The following is a 20,677-nucleotide window of genomic DNA, read 5'->3' on the forward strand; positions in this document are numbered from 1 at the left end:
CAGTGAGTGGAGTAATTATCGAGGGAAGAAATCCGTCACATGGATAATCTCAATATGAAAGTAAAAGATGGATCAATACATCGGTTCTCACACATCATCACGGTGAAATCTGCGGCGTCATATTATGCGTGCTGCTAAATCATTAAAATCTCATTTTCCTGGTTTGCTCTGTTGCTGAAAGACAAGGTAACACACCCCGGAGTAAATATAAGTTCTGCCGCTGGGGCTGGAAACAAGAGAGGAAGATGAATGAGACTCGGAAAGTTTAGGTTGTTTCCAGCTGTGAAGTGTCTTCAAATTTTGTTTGTACTTCACAAGTGATGCATGTGCCTCCTTTTTTCCTGCCATGAGCGACTTCTCTTTTGAAATGTCACACACACTTCAATTGTCATTACGTTTCACAGAAAATACATTAACATGATTTTTTTTCCTTTTTTTTTTTTTTTTTGCTCAAAATAACAGCAGAAGCAGAAGAGCAGTGGCTGTAGTTAGAACTTTTATTTCTAAGAGTGTAAGATCGACATGATTTTGATTGAGGAAAAATAGACCTGCATGCTAATGATAGAGAGTAGCAATTACTGAGTGACAAAAAATTCAGAAAAATTAATGAACCTGTGCGACAATTTACTGTAAATTATTTCCTGGGTGTTTAATTGTATTTAAAGTAAGTTGAAATTAAGTTTTTATAATTAACATGCTTCCTGCAGTATCTTGTCTTTCACTTCTGCCACAGATTTTATGACTGTGTGCAGTTGTGTATTAAAGCTGACGATGTTAGTCAGAAAAAGCTCAATTTTCTGCATATTACTTTTTTTTCCTCAGGCAGTTCTGACTGAGCCTCTGGTTTACACCTGCTGCTCACACGCTGTGTACTAGAGGGGGACGCAGGTGTGGATTTTCACTCCTGTTCCATCCAACTCCCACGAAAATACGCCTTTCCCGTCCCTTCACGTAACAGATTTAAAAGACAAACAACTCCCGAGTTCCATCCTGTCCTGTTCCCATCAATCCACGGTCCACACATGTCTGGTGCACTGGTCAGGTGGCTGCAACCAGCCACTCATATTAAAACTACAAATAACTGCAAACAAGTAAGGTCAACATGTGAGTGTATTTTTTGGCAAAATCACTATATTGACTTTTTTTTCCCGTGAAAAACAAAACCGCATAAGCGAAAACAATATATTGTGAGGTCACACTGACCTCGACTTTTGACCTCCAAATTCTAATCACTTCATTCTTCAGTCCAAGTTCGAAGAAACTCCCTCAAGACGTTCTCCAGCTCTCGCTTTCACAAGAATCTGCAGGAACGTCAGCCTCGACTGTGCACTTGAACCTCTCGCAGACAGCTGCATATTTTGCAAAACTAAAAATAAGCTACAGCACAATCAAACTCTCCTACTCTGCAATAAACCACAAAATATGGTTGTTAAAGACAGAAAATAAAAACTTGGAACTGCTATGAAGGAAATCTGTGGGGGCGTTTATGACTTCACACTTCAATGTGGTTGTGTATCATTATGTTTCATTTGGGGCTATATTTAAGTGTTATTTTACCAGCCACTGTTATACTCTTTCTTTCCTCTATGATTTTCGGTATAGGCGCACAAAAACAGACTTGTGACTTGCTCTAGAGAATGAAATTAGCAAAACTGATATTTTAAAGGAGGATTCTGTGATATTTTTACTGTAACAAGTCATAAAATGACCATGACATGTCATCAGTGATTAAGGAAACATGCTAAGTTGAAATATTGTCTTCTCTGACAACAACACTACAGCTATGGTGTCCTTTGACATTTCTATACCAGCTCATAACTTTTGTTATTGTTTGCCCGCTTCATGTTAATTAAGTTAAGTGAGTTAAAATTAATGCAGAATGTTCCTACGAGTAAGTAAGTGTCTGTTTATGAGCTGTAAGAAATCATTAATAATCTTGTAGAAGGCATAGATGTTTATAACGGTTATATTCAGCAAAATGTTAATGGAGTTTGGCAGACAGTAAGGCAGGCACTCCAGACTGTATTTTTAACTTAGAGTGTAGGACTTGTCGTCACTTGTTATTGTTAAAATACAGTGTTGCACTTGTCTTGGGCTCCTGCAGTGTTCCTGCAGCCTGTCTGAGCTTCCTCAAGTCTGAGGAGGAGGGAGCTTACTTCAACAATAGACGGTATATTAAATAGGATTTCAACCTATTTAATATACCGTCTGTAGCTCCAACTTGTTATTTGGACTGCTGTACTAATTTCTGGACATGCAATTGCTACATATTGCTTGTTTAAGGACAGTCCTGCCAGGTTTTGCATGTTTTTGGCTCTTCACTAAAAGCCGTTTTTCAAAGTGCACTCAGATTTTTGACTGTTTTCCCATAGTTCCTTCTGGGCAGCCATTGATTTCCATTCATTTCAGAGCAGCATAAAGAACAACTTACAGAAACCGGCCTGGGGTAGCTAATATATCACAGTTAAAACAATGTCTGATGCCAAAGTACATCATTGTTGATTAATAATGCAGTTGGTTGTACTGACTGAAATTTCCTTTCCTATATTAGCATGCAATGATAATGTAGCTTAAACACCAAAAACTAAAATATATTATTTGTACAGTGATGGATGACTTTAAGAAAGTTTCCACGCAAGTTGATTTTGCACTGTTGTGAAATTAATAGCTGCCTAGAAGGAAGGATGTGTACATTCAAAAATCGAACACACTACAGTTTGCTTTAGAAAACAGTCAGCAGTAATGCAAGGTATAATTGATTTGCACTAAATGGGCTAAAACATACAGCAACACGGCTGTGGTTCATTAGGATAAATTAACTAGAAGAACAAACAAGTGCATTATAGGAAAAAAAAGCATGAACTTCACTGGAATGCCAATAAAGTGTTATCAATAGATGCTCAGGTGCAAATAGCTTGTCACGATTGCCTGCTGAGTGGGTGCGAGCTAATTACTCGATGTCGAGTTGTAGAGTGGATGGTGGGGTGTCAAATGCTCTTCAGGTGCAAATTTTCACACTGTTGCTATGTGGCATGTGATATTATTGTGCGGTTGCTTAGGGCGATGTGCGAGGGCGGACTATGAATTCCCTCTGTTGGAACTGTGAAAGAATATCTGTACTTGATCTGTAACCAAAAAATTACAAGTGTGCATGCAGTATGTGGGCTGTTTGTAAGGAAATATTTACACATGCATGGAGACAAATGATGATGAAAATGTTTGTAATGATGAAGGGTCATGACACTGATGTTTTGTGTGTGAAGTAGGTTAAATCTGAAGGAAATGGTTCATGAAATGCTTTCCTGATACACTACATGGACAAAAGTATGTGGATGCCCTGTTTTACATGGCTTGGGTCAGTTCCATTAAGGGAAAGTTTGGAGGTACTTATCCATAGTCAGTGTATTACTTACAGTAAACTGCAGTCAGCATGCTGCAAGCTTAGAGAAGCAGCAGGGGTACTGGTGCAGAAGAAATTTCATATCAGTTAAATGTACAGTATATTTAGAATCCTTTCAACTTTGCTGTCACACTGCCTTTTCTGATGGAAGTATATAAGTTAAATATAAGCCTGTCCAAACTAACCAAACTCCAGTGGAAAAATCATACATTTTACCCCTGAGAACATGGAAACTGCTTGTCTACTAATGCCTCCATCTGTTAGTTTGTGTGACTTCAGTGAATCCAAACCATCAATTTTACAACACCAAAGTCACACAGTAAGGCAAACAACATCTAACAACGTCTCACAGATCGGTGCAGCGGTGGACCAGCAGCTCTCATGTTCTGCAAGGTAAAAAGACTGATTTTGCCTGTGGAGTTTGGTTGATTTGGAGAGAGTGATATTTGGTTTATATCCTGTCTGACAGCAAAGTGAAGTGGTAAAAAAATATTCTAAATATAGCGTACATTTTAACTGATATTGATTTTTCTAAAATATGTTTTCCTGCTGCTTCTACAAACTGAGGAGTACCTACTACCATCTACTGTAGGTAACACACTGAAGATGCATAAGTACCTCATCCAACCCACTTCAAATAATCTAAACTATCCCTCTCAGGCTATGGCCTGCAAAATCCCTGTGCACAAAATGACACAAAACCATGGTTTTCCCAGTTTGGTGTGGAAGGCGTCGACAGGCATGCACAGGGTCTTGTCCTCAACCAACCTAATCACCCAACATCAGCGCCTGAATTCAATCGTGAATGGGAGCAAATCACTGCAGCCAAGTTTGAAAAATGTTGTGAAAGCCTTCTCAGAAAAGAGGTCAGCTGGTGATTTGAGGGGGAGGATGGCTTCCTCTACATGTTAGTCTAGTCTGCCTGAGTCATTGATCCTTCATCTGAGTGATGTTTGTATAAGTTAGAAACAGATATTTCATGGTTAAATCCATTGATAAATCTGTGGCGCTATCCGTGGGGCTGAAGCAGCAGATGGATTTGTAACTTTGCTTTTTTCTCTCAGTTCTGGCCTTCTGTCAGTTTCATCTTGGATCTATACAGTTATTCTGACTCCTTCATGAGTCAGTTCTCTTGCCGTGGGTGAATGAAACAAATCAGGTCTATCCCTCCTAAGAATTGAGAAGTTACACACGAAGATTAATGCTCCTGGTTTTAGGTGTAATATTTGGGTATCTACTTATGTATAAAGCCATCTTTCATCTTGAAAGGTTTTCAAAGCCTGATGTTTTCCTGTCCAAAACCTGTCGGTTGTATGACAGAGGACGATGCTAGGGTATTAAAGAAGTAGAGGGTACCTGTGCCATGTGACTGCAGGGTCAGGAGATCCAGATGTGATGCAAGTGAAGGTGACTGATTCCTGGTAATCAGCTGTGGCATTGAAAGACTGCTGGAACACTGACAGGACCGGAGGGACTGCAGACACAAAAGCAGAGCAGAAAATAACACAATCAGACAGGAATGTTGTCATCCGAGAGGCGAAAGGATGAATCACTAAAAGCCAAAATGTGACCATATTCTAAAAGAAATTCTGGTCTTTGTGCAGCCACACGATGAAGGCTAACATTTTCAAATGGATTAAATTGGCCTTGCGAGTGGCCTGTAAGCACTCAGTGAAAATGCTACTTCTGCTGGTAATCCCACAGGGATTTCAACTAACATTTTGACCCAGCTTTAGTAAAAACACAAAGGAGCTGAACACAGTGGTGTGGAAGCATAATACTATTGTCTGATTCAGAAATGTGCGGCTAAATCCATAGAAACAAAGACAAGAAAACATCAAAAACAGCAACGCCATCTATGAAAAACAGCTTTTCCTCTCGTGAATAAACTGTTCAACCCTGTGAAGCACTTCCAGCCATTGTTCGTCCTGTCGAGCCAATTTCTATCGAGACAAAATTAGAGTTGCTTCAGTGCTGTGATTTGATCGTCAGTAGTTTGAACGATGTGCTTGTGCTCTCTCAGATACGACATATATACTGTATTTTCTAATTATGACTACAAATGAACGGGGCAAATGAACTCTGCTTAGTCCAATAATGGCTAACTAACTGCACACATGCCTCCCCTACAGGTGACCACATGAAACACAATGTTTTTAGACATTTCAATGCATAAAATTTACCTATGATACCTTTAAATGTGGTGGTAAATTGATCTAACATGTTCATGCAGCACATAAATACATACAGCGCACATATAAATACATCATTTTCTACAAACAGCGGTATTGATGAAGAGCAGAGGTCTTGATGACGTTATCCAGAGTGTATGTTGAGCGCTGTCAGGACCACGCAGTGTGTCCCTGCCACACAATCAGCTGAGGACTGTCATCCTGTCATTCAGTAAAAGGAGAGCGGAGCGAGTGCAGGCCCGGTCTTTTCTGCGTTTGCCTTCGCGGTGACAGGGGAATGACAGCTTTATGGCACAAGCATGTTTATCAGGCTGCTAAGTCCATTTCTCAAGCCTGTACTTACGCTGTATTTCTACTCCCACTATAACTGCTCTGCGACGGCTCTGTCCAATCTCAGCCCATGATTAAGCATGTTTGCAGCGGCTTATTGGAGCTCTGGAGCACTTTCGCCCTCTTTCTTTCCAGTGGGTGGGTGAGAGCGGTGATGACTGAAAAACAGGCGAGTGTCAAGTAAAGGCACCACCTGAACACCTGAAGAAACTGTCACAACATGTGAGCCAGTGGCAACTCAAGAAACAAAATACTTTCATCACAATGGTGCAATAATCCTACAAAATCTGCAACACTGTCTGTATCAGGACGCACCGATCCTCAAGTCTGGCCAGGGATCATACGCCGTTCCTCTCCCCTCGTTTCCTGTAATCTCTCTACTGTTAAAATCTCACATAAAAATTTGTAGTTAAGAGTTCCAAGATCTTTTTTTTGCCATCACATTGACGTTTATAAGCTTCCATAGAAGACCTCTTTCTTAGCAAAGAAAAAATAAGTATAGCCTATAGACCAGCACCAATTAGTCCACCAGATCTGCCTCATTAAATTGCATAATGAGATCAAAATACTGCGGGGACAGAATCAAGATAATAAGAAGACGTACTGATGCCAGGTGTAATTTCAGATGTTGTTATTCAGACAACATATCTAAACACTGAGATCACATTTCAGCACCAAGTGTAAGAAAGTGTAATTATATTTTAGTCTCTCAAATGTCACAAAACAACAGGTTAAAAACAAAAAGAATCATTTCAGTATGTAAATGTGAGGCATTTACTGTAAGTTTACATGCCCTGGTTTGTAATTACGTGGAAAAAAATGCAACAAATCAAACATTTTCCACAATTGACTTTAATTGAGGACAAAACCCTCATTCAAAACATGGTTTATTTGCTGTAAAAACAATTCGGCTATTTAATCTATCTGAGATGAAGATCAACATAAAATCCACACATCCCACACAAAGAGCATGAAAATGAAGGGAAATCGGTTCTGAAGACATCTTGAGTTCTGTGTCTGAAAAGCTGGTTATTCTCATCCTGCAAATGAAAACCTACTTAACAGATGTTTGCACTTGAGTTAAATATGTGTTAATGTAGCTGGCAGCTGCACAGTGATAATATTCCAGCACCATTTGCTTTCCTCTGATCAAAAAAAAAAAGGAAAAAAAAATATGGGTTGCAAGGCGTTAACGGTGTCACTTTGTGGGAAAACAAAACTGAATTGTTTTATATGCTGAAACTGTAAGCAGACCTCATTTGGTGTGGGAGTTACTGAGAGTTAATGAATTGAATTTGTCCTCCAAGTGATGTCACCTGGAGGACACTTATTCCACGTAGATCTAAAAACAGCTCCGGAAAAAGATGAAAATTAGATATGATACATGGCTTAAAATCTCATTAAAATGCAGCTTTGATGAAACACACTTGTGAAGATGCTGGAGAATAAAAAAAATGACATACTTGAATATAATGAATGGGGAATTCTAATCAAAACAAAGCATCATCGCAGATACCTAATGAACCAAACGCTGCGGTGTACTGTAGTCTTTCTAAAAAGATCAATTACACTAACGACACCAGTGTGTTCGACTGTGAAAAACTCTGCAGGCTACATCTAAATACCACAGTGTCTGATCTACTCTGAGAAATGAGGGTTCTTCCTCAAGGCCCGAGGTTCTACCCAGAATGAATGAATCTGTGCAATACAATACGGTTCTAAGGGTGTTTATGGCTGAAAATGTTATAAAATATACCCCTACATGGGTTCAAGATGAAACCCCTGGAATATAAAAAGGTTCCTAGCAGAATCTGAGTGTGTTCTTGCTAGCAGCTTAGAGGGTGTAAAGGTTCTGGATAGAACCCCCAGAGAGGACTCTGGGTGAAACCATTGTCGAACTTCTCACAGTGGAAACTTTTACAGATGGTTGTGGATACAACCCTTTATGTTGGGTTCTGGGTGGAAGTGGATCCTAAAAGAGGTTCTCCTGTGGGATATAAAAGGGTTCTCAGTAGAACAGCCTGCTTGGGCTCTAGATGAAACCTTTGGAACATAAAATGGTACTTGGTAGAACCCCCTGTTAGCCCCCAAGGAAGGTAACCCACCCAGCGGGTTTCTGTGTGGATCCATTACACCATTGAAGGGTTCTCTAGAGAACCTCTCATAGGGTATTCTGGGGGGAATCTTTCACAAACAAACCCCCTGGGTGGGTTCTAGATTAAACCTTTGGAATAAAGAGAGTTCTCGATAGAATCCTGAAATTCCACCCCCAGAAAAGAGACCATAAAAGGGTTTTCTGTAGAACCTCTCATTGGGGCTTCTGGAAGAACCTTTCACAGATGCTTCTAAATATAACCCTTTATGCTGGGTTCTAGGCTGAACAAAGCTAGCAAAGGAGTTCCAAGTGGATCCTTGAAATGATTCTCCTATGGATTATAAAAGGGTTCTTGGTAGAAACTCTGGGTAGCTCCCTTAGAAGGTGGAGAGGTTCTGGATATATAATCCCCAGAGAGGGTTCTGGGTGGAACCATTACACCATATAGAGGTTCCCTGTAGAAACTCTCATAGGGGTTCTTGGGGCAACCTTTAAAAGATGTTTCTAGGCATAACCATTCCATGAAACCAATGGAATATAAAAGAGTTCCTGACAAAATAACTCTATAAGGTTCTGGTTAGCACATTTATTTCTTACAGTGTATCTGTTCTCTCATGGTATCTCCTTATCATTTAGTTGCTGCTGTGTACTGAAAAATGAATGAATTTCTCCATTTTTTTGTGAATAAAATCAACACACAATGGAAACTACAGGCCTGAAGGAGACACACATCAAGGTGCAGAAAGCTTTTCAGGGATAAAAACGGCCTAAGCAATAATCAAACACCATGAGTCCTTTCCAATAGTCCTGACTCGGCGAGTGAGAGGAGCAAGCATCTGGCTGACATGATAACCATTGATTTCCACGCCAATAGATCTCCATTCTCCAGTGTCCCTCTCTTCCCATGCTATGCAATACACTCCCACTCCAGTGAGCCTTGTTGAAACAGGCCTGTTAATGAGACACACTGCCAAGCAGAAAGACTTCAAAAGAGCAAATCAGCAACAGGGTTTTAAGTGTCCAAAAAGAATCTGGCAGGCTTTATGAATTCTTCATGTGTTAAGTCATATTCTTGAAACTTCAGAGGCTCTGAAGAGATAATGTGAGGTTTACGGACATCCCCACAAGCACGAGCCCACACTGCAAACATATTTTTTAAGATACAAACTTGATCGGACTGATTTGAATGCATCCCTGTGGAGCCGAAGGACTTGTTTTCTGTTGAGCGCTAATGGGGCTTCAACGGAGTGAGGATCGCCCGTGTTTAGAAGTCGTGAAATGTTCTTGGTAAATGTCAGAACCGTGTTACACCTACTAGAAATTCAGCGAGTGAATGTTTTGAGACAAGACCTTTGCTGGAGTGCTTATTAGGGATTTGTTTTGCCTTCTGGATTAGCACACAAGCTGGAATGAAACCAGCCCCGATGTATAATTGGGAATGTAATGTAACAGAGAAGACTGTATTCATATTCTCCTCTTGAACACCCAGCGGTTATGATTGATGTCACTGCAAAATAATTTAGGAAATCTTGAAGGACACAGCCAGTGGTTTCCACTGACAGCTGAAAAGGGGAAAATTGTGGGTCTACTGTGTGAGTGAGTGAACCAACAATTAAGTGGATGTGTCTAGGAAGGATACAGCGGGAAATCAGGAAGTTATTTCCATTTTGCATCGCCATCAGTTGCCATAGAAACACTACTATGACTACTGTGGCCTGCGGGTCACCAAAAAGGAGAGCAGAGAGACGTTTGATACTAATAAAAGGGAAAACATTAGGCTCTATTGAAGGGAGCAAAATGGAAGAGCTGGCAGATGCCGTAGATGTGGGTTATAATCTTAGCCTTTTTAATCGCTCCAAACTGATTTGCATTAAAGCAGCAGTTTGAGTTTTTGGGAAATATTTGTCGTCTTGCCGGGAGTTAGATGAGAAGATCAATACCACTCTTATGCCTGTACGGTAAATATGTCGGTGGAGCCAGCAGCCGGTTAGCTTAGCTTAGCCTACAGGCAGGAAATGGGTGTAACAGCTCTCCTGACTCTTTCCAAAGGCAACAAATCCACCTACCGGCACCCTTAAAGCTTGATTACAACTTTATACCACATAGAGTGTTGCAGGAACAAGTCCTAAAAACTGCAAATATCCAAATAACCTATGTTCCCAGGGTCCTATGTTCTAGCACATAAGGGGTGAGGGGTAGGATTAGGGGGTCAGCATCGAACACCTTGGGAACTTAGAACCTTGCAAACACAGGATCCTGGGAACAGGGGACAGGGAACACAGACAGGCCGCCATATCACTCTATCTAAAACAAACACTCCACAGAGGATGAAAAATGTGTTTGTCCGCTTGAAATATGTCTTATTTCACAGGATTTTTCCAGGATGAAGGATTACTGCATGTCATGACAAGAAGGACGAACACGTCCACGATGAACTGGACTAACAGAGAGGGAGAGGACGGAGCTCTGACTGTTGTGATACTGCCCCGTAAGTTTAAAAGCTTATTGAAAGCATGCAAAGAGCAAATTACCTGTGTAAATGACCTAATCACATCATGACTGATTAGAAAACACTTCTTCCAAATCTTTGTTTTGGAGCTTATTCCTCCACACTGTGTTTACATACAGTGGATTAAAGGCTAACACAACTCCTCTTTGTTAACTTTTGAGATCACCCTCTGAAATGCTCTGCACCCCTCCACACACTGAGCTGTTTTGCCTTCAGGTTGATTAACCATTCAGTGGGTGGCCCCTCTTCCTTGATACGCCATCATCCTCATCTACGGCGCGCTTTGATGATACGCTGGAGACTGGGAGCTGCAGCGGGTCAGCAGAGCTTCATTCGCTGCATGCTCATGGGCAAGACGCCACTCTTTTATCAACTGACCCATGAATATTTATGAATTCACACATGGGGGGGTGAAAGAAAGTATACAGTAAGCTATTTCGGCCCGGCCTTTAGACAAAAAATTGTTCTGCATGACTGGTTAAAGAAATGTCTGTTAACACATTGCTGAAGTAGTCAGAACTGACACTTTTTCTGACACGCTGCGTCAAAAGAACAGCGTGACATTCTGTATCGTTGCTGCAAGCTGAATAGAAATTTGTCTAACGCCCAGTTGCGGTTTACAGTAAAATTTACTAAAAAATCAAATGAAAAATGTTTTCAAGTGGCTGTTTATATGAAAAAGTAATGGTTAAAAAGGCAATCTTTCATATTTATGGATACGTAAAAACAAATAAAAAGACATCAGACACTAAATGTGGCTCGATCGTTGGAAAGTGTGAGCCCTCCCATGCAGGAAAAAGCTGAAAACTTTCCTGATTGTCTCCCTTTTCCTTGACAGCGTCATTCAACAAGACTCTTCTGCTAATTGAGTCCTTAAAATAAAGTTGGCTGAGTGCCTCGAGGTTGTCCTGAGGGCTTCTTAAGCTCTTTTCAGAGATGGAATACTTAACATCGCCAGCTTCATCTGTCTGTTAAATTAAGGGCCTTATGTCATTCAGACGCCGGTATCTGTTACGTGTCACTCTTATTTAACCCCTATTCTACTGCATATTCATTCATGCATTTGGATTGGATTAAAATCAGAAATGTTCATGATCCAACAGCCAATCACTGTAGAGCATGTCTACGACACAGCTTGACAAAGCGGCACTGATTGGCTAATCTTCACTTACACCACTGTGCTCATTGGATTGACTATGCCACACGAATCAGTGAGCAAATTTAAAGGTCTGGATGCAGGGAAGGTAGAGGCATCAGATCAAAAAACACCTTTCAGTGTCGTTCAAGTACACACTGCTTTGTTTGAGCGACAACTTTGATATTCAGTCTTCAATATTGCGTTGACGATATGACTTTCAATAAAAAAGTGTGCACGTTGCCTGTCACAATGATTATGAAAATGTGATTTAACAGTCAGCACTAAAAGGGTCACGAGCCAAAAAAGTTGATAACCACTATTCTAAGACGGACCAGAGTGATCATATGTCGATCGAAGCAGCACATAATAAGATACAGCAAAGAAAAAATAATGGCAGCAAACTGCATCAAGAGTCCAAGAAGCAGTCCGGGATGATTTGTGCAGGAAAGTGTCCAGATTCATCTCCCTCCCTTTTGGCTGTTGCTGTGTGGACAAGAATCGATGTCCATCCTGACTTTGGCACAAAAGAGAGCTTGAAGTGCTGAATGCCGGACCTCAGGAGATGAGGAGGAGTAGATGCCCTGTAGCTGCATCTGTTTAGTCCTCATCCTTTCTTCTACATTCCTCCTCCAGGGGTCTTCCAGGCAGAAAAAGGCCATATCTGGCTGGTTTATATCAGCTTGTTTATCTTACCTCAGTGCCACATCCCCAGGCACGACAGCACAGAACAGTTCACTGTCCGCAGCTGATTGATAAAACATGTAGCGCTGTCTCTTGCACTCATTGACATATCTGAGCCTCCTAGCAATCTACTCTATCTCCATCTGCTGCTGTTCAGGGCCTCTGTGTTGTTCGACCAGCCCTGGTAGTTGTCAATACTGTATATTCTCAGGTAACCTTGGCGGATTCCCTCACGATTGCGAGCTAGAGACTCCAGCGAATTCTCCACGTGAGGAGAGATTGACACCTGGGGTCGCTTAGGTGAACGGTTGAGCCAAACGTTTACAACAGTGGCACAACATAGCTTTGCTGAACACAGGTCTCAGTGCACTGAAAACAACTTCTAAGGGACTCTGTAAGCTCATCTGTAATGGACTCTTTCCTAAATCAGGCCCTAACCATAATCACCATGGTTACCAAACAGTTAAGATAGGATCTGTAAGTTATGAAGCCCTGATCTGTTGAGAAGAAGTCCACTTGGCACCTCCGCCACCTTGTTTTCTTACAACTTACTTCACATATTGACAAAAAAAAAAGCCTAGAAAAGAAAAGAGCAGGTTGTAGTTGAAGTCTGAGAATTACAACGAGGAGCTGAGTGGATGAAAAAACATATTCTGGCTTTCTGCTGACAGAAGTGGACAGCTTATATTTGCCTGCCCCGTGACAGTAACTGGCATTTAAGTGAGTGTCCTTTCCATCTCTGTCACCTTCAGAGGAGCTCTTTTTTATGCCACAAACTTGGCTGAAACTTTTTTTTTTTTTTCCAGACCACAGGATGGCTGCTGACCTTGGAGAAAACACCTCATTGATATTGCAGGAGCGCAAACTTTTCACTGCAAAAAACTGTAAACACACAGTTGCCTATTTACATATCCAGCAGACACCGAACTATATTAGCATTAATTTGGAGGTTTGTTTCAAGTTACCTGATGAATTTAAGTCAAATATTCATCCCCTTTAGCTCTGTTTCAGTCTCATTTTACATTTAATTTGTTTTCAGTTTCTTGTAATTTATTACTTCTCTGGTAAATTTCAGTCAGTAGAGGATGTAGTTGAAAGGTCAAGCTAGACTACAGAATTTTTATCTGGATAGTGAATTGAATATTTAGTATGGAGGCCAGAAACTGACAATTTTAAAATAAATAAAAGACTCAATAACCAAATTAATATGCCCTATTTATTTACTGCCCCCATTTCATTTTCCAATTAGTTTATTAACATGTGTATTTGTTGGAAATTTATTTTTGTTATTTGCTTTACACATTTCTTTATGTATTTCCATTTGCTTATTACATCTTTAAATGCATTTTCCATTTGTCCGTGACATTTTTTAAGGTATTTCTATTTACCTTTTACAGTTTAAATGTATTTTTATTTGCTTTACACCCTTCTTTATGTATTTTGTGATAAATAAACAACTGATAAATAAATTGGAAAATTAAACAGGGGAGGTAAATCAATATGGCGTATCAATTTATTTGAGTCATGTATTTATTTCTTTATTTTTAATCCTGGCATTAGTCCTCCACAGTTCTCAGGAATAAAAGTGCTGTAAAATAAAATGTATAATAGCGTCTGTTACCTCATGCATCATTTTTCCTGTTGTGTTTTGGAAATTTCAGCTGGGACATTCAAACCTCTGAGTCTGACTGTTATTTTCAATTGATTGCAATGAAAACATATATATAGAATATTTCAGTTACTGCCATTTTCTCTCAATAAATCCATGCAAATCTTACACACTGGACCTTTAAGAAAAAAATGGTAACAACATAGAGAAATTAGAAAGAAGTTTAAAGGCACATTTTCAACGCTCAGAAGGAAAAAGAAGACAAAAGTGCATGAACTGTTGTAACAGATGTCCCTGTGCCTGGTGGTACCATATTGGACAAACTCATTAGCTTCATTAAGTCTTAGTTTCCTCTCAGTACTTTTTATATTTCATGCGGACCAAATGGTGTTTCCATGAATCAGATTTCGTCTCCTTCAGGCTCAGCTCAGGGCACGTCTGAATGCAGGGATCCACAGAACGGATCTCCTTGAGGCGAAGTGAAGTTCACTTTAAAGCGACTCCCCCCAGGGTGTGGCTCCCTCAGAGAGAGCGTGCACTTCCCAGGATGCTCTGCAAAGCGCTCCGCAGCCTGTCCCATCTCAGCACCACATGGCGAGTGTCATGTCGCTGCAATAATAGGTCGTGCCTCATTGAGCAGGCTTATTGGATCTTCCTCAGAAGTGAGCTAAGTGGTGTGCTAAATTGAATGCAATTCATAGTTTTTGGGCGGAGGGCCGCTCTGCTATTACATTAGGTGAGAAAGAATTACATAGGCAGAGACAATACTGCAGCTGCTCAAGCGTTACAGGACGCTGGTGGCCACAGTGAAATCACATTTCAATCACTTCAGCGGTCTCAGGTGACTCGCTGTAAATGAGGACAAATGAGAAAATTAAAATGACATCCTTCAATTTTTGGGCCACAGAGCCCAAAGCCAGCGCTAATTGAAATTTTCAATCACACTAAAGAACAAAAAAAAAAAAAAAAAATCACGCCAACAGTAAAGAGAGCAGAGCGCTGTACTGTACAGTAAGCGTGCCAATGATGAACTTATCTGAGTCGGTTGAGCTGAATCTGTCAAAACCTACATCTCTGTTCTGACAGTCCGCGCATTCAACCTGAACGTCCAGATCGGCTCCCGCACATGTGTGTGTGCCGCGTTCACAATCACTGACTTCACTCTGCAGATGATGAAAACAGTAAACTGCTGTAAAAGAGCGGCGTGACAAGCTCTGAGATGGGTCAGCTTCAGGTTACAGCAGTCCAGTAACAAGCTCAACAACACTGTGAGCGACAATCAACAAACTGATTGCGTCTTCATATGTTTTGTTCACCCCGGTGAAAAATAACTATGCTAAGTATATTAAATTCGGCATACTTGAGTGTACTTGCAGTCAGACTAATCATCAGTTCACTTCAAGTGTGTTAATGAATAATTAACTTGAAGTTAGCTATATTGGAACAACTAATTTTGCACTAAGTATATTTCAGTTGCAATTAAATTGTAGAAAACCCTGTAAAAAATCTTTATGTGCTCAAGTGGAACAGCTGTAAGTGTACTTAAAGTATATGGCTGTCTCTGTACTAAGACACATGATTGATTAGTAAAATTAAAGTTTAGCTTGTTAGTGCTTCTTTTTTAATTGCACTGACGTACAGCGTTAAATAACCTTATATTGAAGTGCACCTCTGCTTCTGATGAAGTGAAACTAAAGTACATTTAAATAAAATATTCTGATTATATGTTTTATTTAGTAAGGACTTGAAAATAATTATACTTTTTAAAACTAAGCTAACTTACCACTTTAAATATTTGCAAGTTAGAACACTTTTTAAAAGTACACTAATGTGCAGTTTAGAATACACTGAAATACCACTTTAAATATTGCAGAATTCATATGTGTAAGGGATAATATACATTAAACAAGTCCCCAACACCAAACAGAGGGTCTTGAATCATCCTTCAGAGGTTTATTTTCCAAAAATGACCTACTTACTGTATATTATCTTGATTATTCCATGGTTAGGTACCAAAAAAATCAATAATTTGATAAATATAACTGATAGATTTTGGATTTAAAATTATTCTACTGTTCCACCAGAGTCTAAAATCAGACCTGCATCCATTGCAACGGTCCATTGTCTGTTATATGTAGCAATGGTCTAACAAAGCAATGTAATAATTACATTTAGTATATTGATGGAGACATTTATTTTGAAGTACACTTTTAAAAGTACAGTTTACATATACTTTTAATTAAGCCAAAAAGTATAATTAAATTAACTTTTTGTATTCTTAAATTGTGTTTCTAATAGACTAAAATATATGAGCTAATATTTCCCTGACACTGTTTGACCTGAATCTAACGAACATCAGTTAGTATCATTTGTAACACTTCTGTTTACCACACGGTTTCCAAATAGCACGATCATGCCAAAATGGCTGCTGTGAAAAAGGTGTTTGTTTGAAGGAAACACAGGTTTCCTCCTAATTAACAAATTATTGCTAATGAATACAAGCTTAACAAAGTGATTATTTTATTTTTCAGTCATCAAGGAGGCAGAGCTGCTCCTGCGTGCACTCCTTCTCTGCTAGGTTATTGAACTTTTAACCTTCAGCGCCTGCACACTTGTAGACTCCAGAAAGAAAATAATGAGTGATGTTTAGCAGCAGCAACAAAACGTGTGTAAGCAGAAGAAACCGAATCCCTAATGCATGCTAATCTGTTGACACTGTGTGAAGAGTGCAGGGGATGTTTCTGCACAGCTTCCTTTAAAGCTGCGTATACTGAAGACCAGCTCGGTTTGGAGGTTTGAGATGTCTGCTGATAATGGCTTGGAAACAAGATTGTTTACTGGGCTATGTCACTCTAAGAGGATTAGGGTTCGCAACAAAAACAATCCCGCAGCTGCTTTACAAAGGTTCAGCGCAATTTTGAGCTATTCTATTATGACTTTTTGGAACTTTATTCCTGTGCGTTTTGAGCCTTTGTGAGAACAAGATCTCAACAAGACAAGTACAGACTGTAGAGACACGAGGATGTGGCACCTCAGCACTGGGTTTGTTAGTTTCAGTAGCCATGAAACCCAAAGTTAGAGAAACAGAATAAACAAAGGTGAGACATACTGAATGTATGGTGGCGCCCACATTTGACTGTAATATACAACATGTATTAGTCTGCTTAGAACAATTCATGTCTGACTGATGTTTTTTCTGACATTAAAATCCCTAAAAAACCTTCTTCTACGTCATTATAAAGTCAAGAATCTAAGAATATGCAAACTTTGTCATTTCTAAAGTTTTTCTGTTGGACACAAGATGTCTCCTATGTCACTTTTAGCGTTTTAATTCTCTACATTATACTCGTATAAGTCGCAAATTATACCAAGGTTGACTTCCAAATGAGGTGTGATGTCACAGATCATGCTCATAGGCCTCTTAAAATCAGATTTTCAGTGAGCACAGAAAAACTTCCCACATCGAGCAGATAAATGTGGGAACGGCTTTCTAGTGTCAAAATCTGTGCATATGTCATTTTGTTCGGTGAAGCTCAAACATTCAACGGTAGGAAAAAAAAAATTGAGCGGACGGAGACTTTAAGATTTTTAGTCATCTTGTATAACACTTGAACCTGAACACAAGAAATTTCCCTATTAAGATCAATTCACTAGTTTTGTTATAACCTTCTCTGCAGCTCTACAGTTTTCAGGGTCATTTGTAGCTTATGAAGGACTTGGAAACTTCAAATTAATATTAGAAAGTCTGTGCTACAGCAGTGCAGCTGAAAAGCAGGCTTGTCAGCAGGCCCAGAAGAGCTATGAAGGTAACAAGAAAAAATATGAGCCCATGCAGAGTCCGTACCAGCAGACAGCCTCAAGATCGTCTCTGAACACAAACCTCTGCCATCAGGTAGAAGACGCCGCGTGCCAAAGTGCAAACGGCTTGAAGCTTTTGTTTGTTCCAGCCTTCATGAAGCTGCTGATCTTTAATGCTGAAGTGCAATAAAAAAAGCAGTGGGTTTCAAACTATTTGTACTCGAGACGCACCAACAGGGAAAACCAAAATCTCAAGGCACTTTCATCATTCAAGTAGCACCACAACAATTTAAACCAGACACGTTACAAAATTAATCGCTATTTATTCTGCTAATGAAAAGCCTTCCACTAACCTTAACCAATGTAACCAAAGACGGAAAAGAGTACAAATCTGTCATATAATGTCTTATAATAATGTGTGGGTCTCACAAAACCCAGCAGCATACAAGGGCTTGCTGAGAGAGCAATGTGCAATGAATACACTTTAACATTTAGACATAAAATCCAAGGCAAGAGAGAAGGTTAGAGCTGAGTCGAGACACGCTGTGCATAAGACAGCCACCATGGTTGATTGTAATCAGCAGAAAGACCTGCAGATAAAGCATGAAACATACCCCAGGCTTCAATTTCATGTCATTTTTGTGAAACAAATTTTCCCAAAATCCCTACCAAGTGGAGAAATTACAAGAAAAACTGATTTTTAGTGGCCATCAGGAGGCAAATTCTATGCAGGCTGCACGACAGCAAAGCCCTACAGGTTTCAGGGTTTGCACACATTTTCAGAACAGAAATCTGAACATCGGCTAAATCCAGGTTCAGAATTCTTGTGTCATTATATCAACATTTTAAAGTCTACAGAGAGAATATTAGATATCTCTTTTAATCACTCCATATACCTAAAAATAAGCCACAAAAAAATCTATTTTCACCATGTTTTTAAGAATAAAAAGTGATATAAATCAGGCTATGAATGATACATGAACAAACCCCCCTGTAAAAACTTTCAGAATATAGACAGGAATAAAACTGGAACGTTTGGTGCACGTAAAGGCTTCTGAAGTGGAGATTTCTGGCCTCGAGTGTGAGATAAAAGTCACGTCGAGAAAGCAACCTTTAAAGATACGTTACTGTAAAATTCCATACATTTTGCATGACACTACAGGTGAGTCAGGTACAAGTTTTCTGAAATGTTGTGTTTAAATATGCGCATGAGTCACTATCTAATTCTATCATATTAAAGTCAAAAGTTTTTACAGAGGGAATTTTGGAAATTTCTCTTTTTATCACTCCACATAGAAGAAAAACTGTCAACAGCCTTGAAAAATACTTACATTAAGACAATTATTTTTTGTATTTATGTTTGAAATGATGCATTATCTACTACTAACTTGAAGAGAAGAAGAATAACTGCAGTCCCTCATTTCGAGCAGCTTGAAAATCTTAAAGCCACGACTCAAAGCATGACTCACCGTTGACGACCACGGCGATGTCCACGAAATCGATCTCTCCGCGGGCCTCGACGCTGGCCTCGCAGCGGTACACGCCCTCGTCAGCCTTGGTCACCTGATGGATCTGTAGGTTGTTGTTTGCCAGCACCTGGAATCTGCCTTCACAGCAACGGGCGAAGAAGAGGAGGAGGAGGAAGACAGAACGGATGGACGGGGAAGCCAGGTGAGGACGGGGAAGAGAGGAAACGACAGAAGAACAACAGCGTATGATAGAGAGAGAAGTGAGATAAGAAAGTTAGGAAAACAGCAGAGGAAAATTGCCATCTCCATTCTTCAGTAGCTCGACTGTCAATCTTCACTTCAGCACATTTACCTGATAAAGTCCACACAGATAAACACTCACGCAATTACAGTTCCAAATAGTCTCCACGCTCCCTCATTGTGGCCAGGAGTGATGAGGCCCCTATCTCATTTCTCTCAAGCAAAGATATTTATATCCATGCATCGTAATTAGACTGAAATGATTAAAAAAAAAAACCTTCTTCTTCTCCATGTTTCATCATCACCGTGGCACCGAAGATTTGAATTTCAATTAAAAAACGTGACAGATTCGAGGGGTCACTCTTTCTAATCAGCGTTCAGGCATGCATTTTGTCTGGAAGGAGGACGGGGAAGTGGTGTAGAGAGTTGTAAATCAGGGAGGAGGAGGAGGAGGAGGAGGAAATAATGAATCCTACTCGACTGGCTCCTACTACTGCACCTGCCTTCTGTCAGAAAATAATATTACTCAAAGTGAATCTGTCCTCTGAGTGCTTCTTTGCCTCTGTCTGTCTTTTTTAGACAATTAAGTGGACCACCCTCCTGATACTTCACACCATTAAAGGGATAGTTTGGATTATTTGAAGTGAGGTAGTTATTCACAGTCAGTGTATAAAGCACAGTAGATGGCAGCTGGCACGCCCCCAGTTTGAAGAAAGAACAGGAGTCTTGATGTAGGAAATTAAACAATGCACTGCTGAGGACAGGGCCAGCAACAAAAAGGGAATTTTAGCCACCTAAAAATGGCCAACCTTAAAAAAACAGTTCAAGTTTTTGCTATATTTAGACTATTTTCTCTGCTTTACCTTGTTGTTACTTACGCCAAAAACTGATCTGTGCCCCTCCACCAAACTCCACTGGAAAAATCAGTCATTTTATCCTGCAGAAAACTTCAGTTACTGGTCTACCGCTGCCTCAATCAGGTAGTTTGTTTGTGTTATTGTGTGACTTCCTTGAATCCGAGCAAACGTTTTAAAACACCAAAGTCACACAATAACACAAACTAACAGATGCAGCTGCAGCAGATCAGTTTGTTTCCTGTTCTTTAAAGCACTGTTATAGTTTGTTTCAGTTTTACTAAACTAAACTAAAAACTGCACCAGGATGCAGGAAAGGAAGTTATTGCTGCTTAAATTTCCTGTGGGAGGGTCCCTGCGTT

At 40.0% G+C, this 20,677-nt stretch overlaps 1 protein-coding gene across 4 annotated transcripts in view; it reads right to left on the bottom strand.

The window, feature by feature from the left end:
• The window catches only part of ncam2a (neural cell adhesion molecule 2a), a 356,551-nt gene that overhangs the window by 76,300 nt on the left and 259,574 nt on the right, over positions 1-20,677 (bottom strand). For all 4 annotated transcript variants that reach the window (XM_084713912.1, XM_084713913.1, XM_084713911.1 and 1 more), the window contains exons 5-6: positions 19,222-19,359; positions 4,757-4,874 (exon numbers count right to left, since the gene is read on the bottom strand). In XM_084713912.1, coding sequence (XP_084570038.1) covers positions 4,757-4,874; positions 19,222-19,359 — 256 coding nt within the window. The remainder of the gene's footprint in view (positions 1-4,756; positions 4,875-19,221; positions 19,360-20,677) is intronic.

The sequence above is a fragment of the Lutjanus erythropterus genome, chromosome 24 (assembly GCF_056507025.1).
Source record: "Lutjanus erythropterus isolate fLutEry1 chromosome 24, fLutEry1.hap2, whole genome shotgun sequence".
Taxonomy (NCBI): domain Eukaryota; kingdom Metazoa; phylum Chordata; class Actinopteri; order Lutjaniformes; family Lutjanidae; genus Lutjanus; species Lutjanus erythropterus.